At 47.1% G+C, this 10,855-nt stretch overlaps 3 protein-coding genes across 3 annotated transcripts in view; 1 reads left to right on the top strand and 2 right to left on the bottom strand. All coding sequences in view use genetic code 11, as the record gives it.

Moving 5' to 3' along the window:
* Window positions 1–40: 40 nt before the first annotated feature.
* Window positions 41–2,987, top strand: EGR_09729 (Tmem57 protein; the record flags this gene model as incomplete). Its single annotated transcript, XM_024498978.1, has 3 exons — window positions 41–371; window positions 2,102–2,872; window positions 2,947–2,987. 3 exons carry the CDS (start codon window positions 41–43, stop codon window positions 2,985–2,987), a joined length of 1,143 nt encoding a protein of 380 aa, XP_024346614.1.
* Window positions 2,988–3,957: 970 nt separating this feature from the next.
* On the bottom strand, window positions 3,958–7,664 carry EGR_09728 (Lipoma-preferred partner; the record flags this gene model as incomplete). Its single annotated transcript, XM_024498977.1, has 4 exons — window positions 3,958–4,268; window positions 4,540–5,001; window positions 5,457–5,880; window positions 7,326–7,664. 4 exons carry the CDS (start codon window positions 7,662–7,664, stop codon window positions 3,958–3,960), a joined length of 1,536 nt encoding a protein of 511 aa, XP_024346613.1.
* A 2,538-nt stretch (window positions 7,665–10,202) lies between these two features.
* EGR_09727 (Cadherin-related hmr-1) overlaps window positions 10,203–10,855 on the bottom strand; it is a gene marked incomplete at both ends in the record, with an annotated part of 30,695 nt that continues 30,042 nt past the window's right edge. The window contains one exon of the mRNA XM_024498976.1: window positions 10,203–10,528. Within this exon, the coding sequence (XP_024346612.1) occupies window positions 10,203–10,528 (326 nt within the window). The remainder of the gene's footprint in view (window positions 10,529–10,855) is intronic.

The raw sequence follows: 10,855 nt of genomic DNA, 5'->3' as shown, positions 1-10,855 counted from the left end.
TCGATCACTGGGTGGTGGCGGTGGCGGCGGAACCGGGGCCATGAACCCCAATCGTTGCACCTCCGACACCTGCACTCATCGAATGCACGAGCTGGAGACTCGGTTGAAGTCCCTCACCCGTGAACTGTCCATGAAGGAGGCACAGCTGATCGCTGCGTCACAGTCCAACCTCCTGAAACAGTCCCAACAACAGCAGCAACAACATCAGAGCTGTGAACAGAGTCACCGTATTGCTGATCTCATGATCCATCTTGGCGATCTAGAGGCGGAGAATGCGCGACTTAAAGCGGCTATTAAATCGGAGGAAAAGATGAAACAGGAACTACTTGCCGGCTATCACAACTCTTTGAAGGAGATCACCGAACTCAATTGTAAGTTTTATTACGAAATTATTTGACTTTACCTGGCCATTCATCTTATTCGAGTGAGTTGGTAGCTTCTCATACCTAATGTCACAACCGTCGCGTCTGTTCTGCTAGCGTTCTAATTGTTTTTGTACTGCGCAAAATCGTCGCCTTGGAAGAAAGTGGAGTAGTCGTTGCCAAACCCTTTATTGCTTTGAGCGCAACGACATGGAAGGGCACTTATTCTTGGTGTATGGAAGAGCTGGGAGACGACAGACATGGCCGGAGGGCTACACAACCCAAAAGGAAGTACAACCCCGAAGTTGGAAGGGCTGACGTAATAGGACGACGTACCAAGGCACTACTTGACCATCGCAGCGTAGTCATTCCTTTCAAAAACACCCATGAACTGGGAATGGCCGTCAAATGGTGAGAGGGCATTGGATCCTAGTGTCAACGATTGATCTCGTCAATTCTGTAAAACTTGCGTTTCTATTCCTCTAGTGAATTGCATTAAAGTAGGGGCGGGGGGGATGCACTGGCTACGTACGGCTCAAGGCTTGACGGTGCTCCGGAACGCGTGTATTTCCCATCCTAATCACTATTCGTGGGAGCTGGATCGTATATGCTGAACCTTTAAATGGAGTTGTTTCGCGGAACTATTATTCCGTATTGATTCCGCCTTTTCGGTTGCTTATTTTGGTTCTGTTCATCCCTCTATCTTTATGTAAGTTTTGTAGGCAACTCTGTAATCGACTTCTGATATTGGTCCAGTTGTCAATGGACTTCCTGCGGAGCACGAAATTGGGTTAAACACCCAAAGTGAACGTCATTTAGCCCTTCAGGTGGAAGTATTTGCAGATTCAACCATCCCTAGAAGATGCCCTTTTTGGCTAATCGGGCACAAAAGTCAGAACTGTTGTCCTTTTGGGTTCGGTTGTCGCAGCCACCAACGTAGCGTCCCGAAACGTCCTTTCTAAAGTTTTAATAGCCCCAACCACTGCAGCAGTACAGATGCTACTGATGTTATTGAGAGGCTGAGGGGCTGTAGGCATGACCGGAACAGAAGTACAATCCCGGACAGACTGCTTTTATTTATGGGTTATGCTTGGGACACATCCTGTTGGACAAAGTGTGGGATTTTTGGTCTAGTCAAGTGTGAAGTGTACCTTGTAAAATGCACGACATTGATCACAGTGCGGATAGAATGCTTTTTACTCCTTTTCTATTATTTTAAACACTCGTTTCATAAAGGGTCTGTTAGACTCAACGCCTGCGGTTCAGGCTTGACTACTTTACGAACTGCGTTTAAGTCGGCTCCAAGACCATGGAAACTTTTTGCAGGAGGTGCGGTAGCAGAATGGGCCGCTCATTGTTGGATATTTCCAAAAGATTCGCTTACCACCTCATCTCAAATGCCGGAGTCGCCTACTACTTCCTCCCCAGAGGACTGTGTCTGTTTTGTGTATTGGACAGCAGATGGAATTATTCATTGCCGACTGTGAATGAAATGCGCGCGAGGCGACTTTTTGGGGAAGAATATGAATTAGCCAATCTGGAATGTCATGCCAAAATAAACTTGCTTAAAAAGATTTGGAAATAACTAAAACTGGGTTGTTTCTAGAGGCAAAAGTGGAATCCGAGGCAAATTTGCTTTCCCTTCGATTGTGGGGTGATAAACGATACCCCCTTCCCCGTACTATGTTACTTCTTGAGGAATCTTGTCTGTGAGAAGTCTGGCTTTTTTTCTTTTACAGCCACATTAACGCGGAAGGAGTACCAAATAGTGGATCTACATATGCGGTTGGATATGATGAATCCAAACAGTCCTTTCAATATCATCCTTGCATCAGACGCCTCCTCAGGACCTGACGGAAGGGGTGGAGGTCATCCACGTACTTCCACAAGTTTCCTCAATACCACCAGTGCAGGTGGTGGGAGCGGAAGTAGTCTTTTCCCACCTCGTTCTGCTGACAACGATTTTAATTTCGGTGGAGGGAGCGGCTGGCCACCCTTCCCCACCTCCTCCGCGGCCAATTCTGTCGCATTTTCTGAACATCATCACCAGCAGCAGCAGCAGCAGCAGCATCGGCTGCGCTCTGAAAGCACCAGTGCTGTGCTCAATGTTCTCATGAGTACACGGGAGGATAAAAGTGCAATTCAACCACCGCTACCGCCACCTCCGAGATTCGATACCAATGCTGAGGTGGATCTAGAGGTGGCTTCAAACAGTCTCTCTCCTCCAGAGTTCTTGTCCAAACTGAGGACCCAGTTGGCGATGGCAGGGGCAGCGAACGGTCCACCACCCCAACCACAGTCACCGCCACAGCCGTCTCAGCGAGCACCACCACCACAACAGCCCCCACCGATTAGTCCGCCTTCGCGTGACATCGTCGGTGCGATTTCAGTAGAACCGGAGAGCCTGCCTCAGATCAGTCCTGGTGCGGTGGTCGAGACTGAAAGTGACGCGGCAAACGGCGGTGGTGGGGTAATGGGAGAGGAGGTGATGGGAGCGGGAAAGACAGGGGGTTAGTGCATGTGTGCATGTGTCCAAGGCTCTGCCATGTGCTGCATTTCTGTATCCCTCTGTCTCTCTCTCTAGCTCTCTTCTTACCGCATAAACACTTCTACCTTATCAACTGATCCTCTCCTTCTGGTTCCTCTCTGCTTATGCGCGCTTTTTCCCTCGACTACCGTATCGTCGCTCCATATGCATACATTTATCACAAAAGGTGGATACTTCGATGATATGATGTTTTATTACCCAGATTTCCGATTATTTTTTGGGGTAGGGGGGAATCATTGCGTTCTGCATTGGGTTGTGGCTTTTTCTTGCTTTGGTGCTCCCGAGTCCTTCTTCGAATTGTGCTTACGTGAATTACTCTCTTCTGTGTCGGTGTTCCAGGAATGCCACTTCAAAGCTCTTATAATTGACCACTTCTCGAGTACTTAGTGACCCTGTCGCGCAGCTAGGTTCGCTTAAGTCGAGCGCTTTTAATTTCCGGAGCAGAGGCTGCCACCTTCACCACTTGCGTGCTCTATGACGGCTCCCGGGTGAAGTCCGCGGTTGCGCCATCCTCCTGACTGTTTCCCCGAAGGTGCAAAGCACGCACCTTGTTAGCAGTCAACTAGGTAAAACAGATTTTTACACCTGTGAGGGCCCTAAGACATCTTGATGTTCGAAATCCCACCCTTAGAACACTGAGACAAGGACGCCTTCCATCCTTCTTCCAGCGTCACAAATGTGTGACACGTTGCACACCGCTTTTTCTTGCTAAAAGAAGTCGATCCACCTGGATGGGGAAAAAAACTACCAGAGGTGGCCTATGAAATAAAAGTTAAGGTGATCTTGTTTCTCTGCATCCTTACCATGTACAGGTGTAAGCTAAAATAGGGGTCCCAAGGTCAAGCACCACCACAAAAAGTATCAGTGCTACGATTGCGCGCGTGCCCGCATTCGTAGAGGATGCTTGTGCTTTATTTCTCTCAGTAAATTGTCAGTGGGTGAGTGAGTGAGTGAGCGACCGGAGAGGAGGAGGAGGAGGTTGGGGGGAGGGGGGAGAAGATGTCAAGGCCCAATTGAAGACTTTGGCGTTAGTTTTTCTTTTTCATCTCAAGCAGTAGCCATAGAAGGCGTGGGTGTGGAGGCACTGGAGTCGGCTGTCTTAACACCACAACAGAGGAGGTGGTAGTTCGAGTCGCCCACCACCACCCGCCGTGCCTCATGCGAACCCGCCTCTGGCACGATCGGTCGATTGCAGGCGGTACAGCGCGGTGCGAAGCGTTTGTGGAAGTCGTCCAGGCACAGCGGACGGCCGTGCACGTCCACAGTAAAGGGCTTGGAGTCCAAGTGGGTGTGACACACTGAGCAGACAAAGCAGGCCGGGTGGTAGGGTGCACCCAGTGCTCGAACAATCCTCTCTCCTGAATAAAGATGGAAAAAATTAAATCCTCTCACCATCGAGAGGTTAGTGAAATCAATCTCAAAATTCTCGATTTACTCTTCGTTCTTCACAATGTCTAGTCGATTATTTCAATGTGATCGAAAAATTTGGGAAGATTCGACGTTAGGGTATGTTATGAAATGCCTCCCTTCCATGTACGATTATTCAAGTTGAGAATAGTCTGGAATTTTGGCCAGGGGACCACACGGGACAGTTTTCAGAGAATAACTCTCATTACTAAAACAACACACCAATCGGCCGTCGGCAATTCTTGCACGACTCCACCGCACCGTCACGGACACAGGTTGGACAGAGGAGTCGATGCAGACTGTGATAGTAGCCCTGAGGATTCAGCTTCGTCCGACAGATGTAGCACGTGAAGCACGCCTCGTGGAGACGCACTGCTAGTGCGCCCGTCAGGGTGACTACGGGCGGAGTAGGGGTGCCCGGTCCCAGGGTGGCAGATTCCGGAGGTATCAGAGGTCTTCGACAGCGGAAGCAGTTGTTCTGCAGATAGGAGTCGGTCGCCCCGCTGGAAGCTGATGAGTTTGTTGGGGAGGAGGTTCGTGGACTACCCACGGTGAGTGGACTCCCACTGTTGTTATTGCTGACGGTAATCGGTGAACCGACGCGTTGCTGTGCCTGCTGTTGAAGTCGAGTCACACGAGACGGTAGCAAGGTGGCTCCACCGCTCCCGCGTCGAATGCTTCCAGCTGAAGTGAAACAAAAAATAAAATCACCCCACACTTCTCTTGAATTGATCGACTAGATAGCATCTTGTAAAAATACCTCACATAGACGAATAAACAGCAAAGCAATTTAAAGGGGAAACAAAAATAGAAAACGGTCCCACTTTACATTGCGCACTTTGACAGATGTTTTTTTTTTAAAATCGTACCTTCTCGTGAAACGTATTCACTGTAGGAAATCAGCCTCGCAGACCCAGTTTATTCTAACCCACGAAACAGGCAAACATACTCAACCACTCAACAGTGAAGAAATACGTCGTTTTCAAAGTCCAATATGCCAAGTAGAACTGGTTGAGAAAAAAAGCCGGTTCTACAGCTCTATGACAGGATAGAAGAGCCTGAAAAGCATCAGACGCTAACCAAATCCCTAGTTTTGCGAGGCGAAACACGCTTTTACAAATATAAATTAATGTGCATACCCGGTGAAGAAGTACCATCAGCTGCAGACTCATGTGGAGACATGATGGCGCCAGACCTGGGTGTTTCCATCTTCTGCATGAGAGCATCCGTGAGAGCGTCAACTTCCGCTTCAGGATCCGTGGGAAATGAAGTGGGGCTGGTGATGGTTGGACTGGATTTTCGCAGTACACCGCCCGTTCGATAACTCCCCCCACTGTTGCCCGACAAACGGCCCGTGTAGACCCCACTGCGTCCAGTGTAGTAGTCCGGTGAGTCGAGGTGGAGGACTGGAATGGATACTCCACCTCCACTAACACCACCACCAATTCGTCCTTGACTGTGAGCAGTCAGACCAGAGCCTGGCATTTTGATGTCAGCTGTGGGGTGATAACGAAAGTCACCAGGACTCCCCGAATGCGCGCGCATTGGGTACAGCTCCGACAACTGGGCGACAGAGCAGTAGCACGCAGGGGTAGTGGATTAGCAATGATAGCGCGTGTCAACTGAATTTGTAAATATCCCGAGCGCATAATCGAAGATACCCAAAGTAAACTACTTTTCAGTTTACAAACATAATCTTCATGCAAAATGGACGTCATGACTACCGATGCTTTCACTTCGACCTCAGTGCATTGAGAATGTCGTCTTAATTAACAGTATGTAAACAACCACCTGAGAGTACCTTTTATTTGCTGGGTTCTCGTTCAGCGTTTTGTTGTGAGCGGGAAAATTACAATTCCAATTGCATCTTGTTTTACACATTACATTGTGTGTAGTAAGCAGGTTTTATTTTCAAAGAACCTCCACAGATGCCATATTTTTAGGGTTCAGGGTGGAAAATCATGAAAAAGGAATATTTTTAAGGTTTGGTAATAGATACATTATTTGAAGCACCAAAGGGTTAAATATCCTGACCTTACTGTCCATGACGTGCAATACCTACCTTATAATGGCTCACCAGATCAAATATTATCTTCCAACTTTTATTTTCGCTTCTATACCCTAGCAACAAAAGGTAATAGATGAAAACCTCATTGAGTTATCCAACCTCCAATAACTGGGGTTCCAAGCAATTCAGATTTAGCCTGTTCTCTATCCAAGCCATAGGAAAATAAACCAACAGATCCCAGGTGTTTTGCTGGTGTACTATGACGCCAGTTGTCATTAATATTTGTAGAAAAAAGTGTAATTGACCTCAGACCAAGACCATCCTACATTTACTTTACTGCCGTAAGCTTAGCCAATCTATTTACCACATGATTAGGTGTAATCAGTTTTCAGGGTCTGATAAACAACGCATGTTGCATACTTGTGAAAACGAGCTGGGATAAGAAAATAGGGCTTTCACCCGTATATGGTGACAGCACATATAAACTAGTTTTGAGATTAAATCGGCACTATTAAGGAAGAAGACCGCCGGTATAATGACGCTTAAATGACTGTTATTACGCTGTTGTGATAAAACTGTCTTAAACCCTTGCTAATTTTCGCTATTCTCACAAGTTTATGCATAGGGGAGGTTAGTGACGATCTTAGCGATTGGGGTAAACCTCAGGTGGATAAGAGATACGTGATTTATGTATCATAATCGCGGCAGACCACTAAGGTCGAGCGCTTCTGACAACTGCACTAAATTCCCGAAAAACGTCTAGGATAACTTCAATCTAAAGCATTCAAGTGAGGAAAGAATAAGGACGATATGAAACATATTATTATTCTATTCAAAATAACTTACAACCTCGTCACTGTTGGCTGCATGGATCTAGTTTATTGCTGTTAATAAGGTCTTACCTGTTAGTAGTTCAAGAGAACCTTTAACAGACCTCTGTATTACCATCTTACCAACAACCAAATCCAAATTGTATCAATAATGAGGCAGAGGCACTCACTTGGGCGTAAAGCGGTGCTGGCTTCACAGCGTGATGATATTTCCTCCCGTCTGTGGTCCTGGGCGCGGCTCGTTCATTGAACTCACTAGACAGGGTGGACAACCTTCTGCCGTAAAAACGATCGCCCATCTGTGCGATTGCAGCTGCCTCTGCTACCAGCACGGAATAAAGTCTGTCAGGCAAGGCCTGTGTGTGCCTACTGCCGCTGTAGTTAAACGGCGTTGCGTTCAGTCGATAGCGTGCGCGTGAGTGATAGCAACCAATCACCGCCGCGCGGTGGTACGTGCGCACGCTGTGCGAGGGCTTTGCCTCTTGGCGCGCGTATTTACACACGCCCATGTACGATCGATAGCTTTTTCACGTGTTCTCATTGGCTGTGAGGAGATAATGATTTAATTCGCCTACGCCATTGGTGGCACTCATGAGGAGGCATCGCTCTCTTCAAGAGGGGTAACGTCAGGCCCTGAGTAATGCATCAAGGCTATTCCCATTTCATGATATTTATGCCAAATATCAACTTTGAAGGGTAATATTAATTACCCTTATTAATCGTTTGGCCTTGGCATACTTCCTGATATTTATTGTTCAAAAATCCCTCCGTAAATTTGACAAAAAAGAAGCCCTTTTAAGACAAATTGATGGTCCCCATTTTCTACTGGCCGCAATAGACTTAGTGTGTTCTCGATTAAACTGAAGCAAGCTTTCGACTTTTGTCTGATGCAAGAAATTTAAATTACTGAATTGGGGTAAGACGGAATTCTGGTTGCACTGCAAACCTTTAACTGTTTGCTCAACTCTTGGCTTTGGTAACAGGCTTAACTATGCGGCCCAGCCACCGGACCACGTTAGTAGCTCCCCAGACCTTCCGTACGTCGATAATGCATATTCCACCCAAGGCACTACAATGGTGGTAGCGGAAAGCAAACCCGATCCTAATTTCGATTACCGAGTGCTAAGCCGCCAATGGGGGAGCCGACGGCAACACCCAAACGAAAGGGCTGAGGGTGACGTCTACCTCCGGTGACTACGCCAACCCCGTCGTCTGCAAGGGAGCTATCGACGACTGAAGCGACACTAGCCTTGAACCTCCTAGAAAAACTAATTTCGAAGCTGTCTACCATACCTGCATGAGAATGTCAATTGGGTGAACACGCAAGACCTCCTCAACTTCTACCTTCCCTGGCTAAAAATTAGATAGATGTGGCTGGGGAGAACTGAAGTGAGAAAAAAGGGTCTAGGAGGAATAGACACAAAACCTTATTCCCACGAAACTGTTAAACCACATTCCTTATTATGTGACTCTGCTTTTAGATCAGCGTTCCTTCCACCTTGTGATAGGCATACGAGATAGCCAGTACATTCTTCCTTCCACTAATACAGTTTCCATTCAACAGGACGAAACTCCAGATCAGATAGAATGCCAAGAAGCATCAGTGACGTTGTGGTCAGGCACCCTCCCAATTGCATGGAAATTTGATGTGACTAGTACGGTTGGCTCCAGGGTGTTTACCTTACGGCATCGATTACGTTGTGATAGCTGAGGTGGAAGGTCGATCAAGGGTAGCGCCGGAGATGAACACGTTGGGGAGTTCCGCCATTTCACATTTCCCTGACAGTCTGACCTCCGAACCATCCCAGTAGCCCCCCAAGCCCTGCTGTACATCGGTACTACATATCCCTCCTAGCATTATGCCTTCTTTTTTGTCTTCAGGGAAGGCTTTGGGATGCACTCTATGGGAACACCGCTAGATTGCGTGGGGGATGACTCGTGATTCGCTTTTCTATAAATGATTTATGCCTAAATTAGCCATCAGCTAGCCATCCCTACCCAATTAAAATTGTAAGCAAAATAAAGTTTCCTGTCAATTCCAAACTGGCTGATGATTGGTTGTTGACCAGCCAATGGGATTTTTAGGAATCACTACTAGCCTAAGTTCCGCAGATCGCTGCCATCAATGCAGCATCCCCGGGACTCCCGAAAGACAAAAGAAGATAGAATGCGTACTATCGACGCACAAAACGGTTTGGGGTGGAGGTACAAAAGCAGAGCCTCGGGTGTCCGCGAAATCTAAACTAAAGTAGTGAACCTCTCTTCCACATTTTTGCTTTGGTCGAGTTTAAGGTAAGCCCAATGTCAAATATGGGCTGGATAAATCCGTGGAGACTCACCACAGGAGAGTTGTAACATTGCCAAGTCCCCAATTGCGAATTTTACGCAATGACTGCTAGTGGAGTGAGATCGAGTCCGAATGAATCACACCTGACCTCAAAGAAGGCTTTACTACGCTTCTCCAAACGGAAAATTGCTTTTAGGTCAATGTTGACAATGCAAGCAACAAACATACAGAATACGTTTTCTAGTCTTCAAAATAGTTCTCCATATGAAGTCTTCTTCGACAGTGTTTGCCCTGCAGGGGACTAGACCCACCTCATCATTTCACCTTCGACCTCTTCTCACAGTTAGCTGCAGCTCACGTGAGGACACAATGCAATTAAAGTGTAAGGATGACTAAGAGGAGCACCTGTGTCGGCATCCAGTCGACAAGGCCCTCCGACTCTTCCTCTTCCAAACTTCGTCATCTCCATGTATCAGTAGCAATGCACCCAATCAAGTAAAATAAACCACTCTCATTTGACGGCTACTGAAAAATGGTAACACGGAAAGGATTTGTAGGGGAATTCCACTTGGAAGTTCAGAGGGAGATTGGGAAAAAGATATCCCAGTTTATTGGCATGCTAACGGCCTTCCTGGACTTACGGTTTTCGTCAAAATTAAAGTCCTCCCAATATTTGTACCCCTAAAATTATTCAGACTGATTAAAGGTAGTGAAGTATTCACACAAACATTGTAGGCTACGTGACAGTGGAAAGTTATCACTAGTTATCTCTGGAAAAATGCTCCCTATCCGAGAGTTGGTATAGCGCATCAAATGTGTCACCGAATGGCTCTCCACTACCGTTGAATCCAGATGAGGTTTCAGGATGGACTAGGCTGGACGCGGCTTCAGCGGTGAAGCCCTCCTCATCACTGGCACCTTCGTAACCGTAGTCCAACGTGTAATCGGACACATCAGTCGTTTTTTCCTTCAACTGAGCTCTCAACACCTTCCCGAAGCTGGAAATGTCGGTGGAGGTTGTCGGCACTGCTGTAGTAGGGGTGGCAGCAGTTCTGCCTTCTGTTCCAACGTTAGAACGTGTTCTGGCTGGATAGGGGTGAAATAAATTGAAGACGAGATCTGGATGTCATTCATATTTAGAGAAGGTAGGCAAAGTTAGTATTTGGAGTGCATAATCATGCGCCAAACACGCGTGAAAGAGAAGTAGATGGAAAAAAATACTTACTTAAGGGAAAATGGGGCTACCAGGAGACAATTCGGAATGGGTATTCAAGGTTGTCGTCCCTGTTATAAGCTAGGAGTTAGCGACGCACATTTTTGTTGCACTATCAACTACGTGACCCTTTCCAGTCTCCTGGGGCTCGGTTGCCAACCTGGTGACAAGGAGGTTTGGTCAAATCACATCTACAGTTG

This window comes from Echinococcus granulosus (assembly GCF_000524195.1).
Source record: "Echinococcus granulosus chromosome Unknown EG_S00163, whole genome shotgun sequence".
NCBI lineage: Eukaryota > Metazoa > Platyhelminthes > Cestoda > Cyclophyllidea > Taeniidae > Echinococcus > Echinococcus granulosus.
Note: the sequence above shows the minus strand (reverse complement) of the source record. Positions and strands in the feature narration are given on the sequence as shown.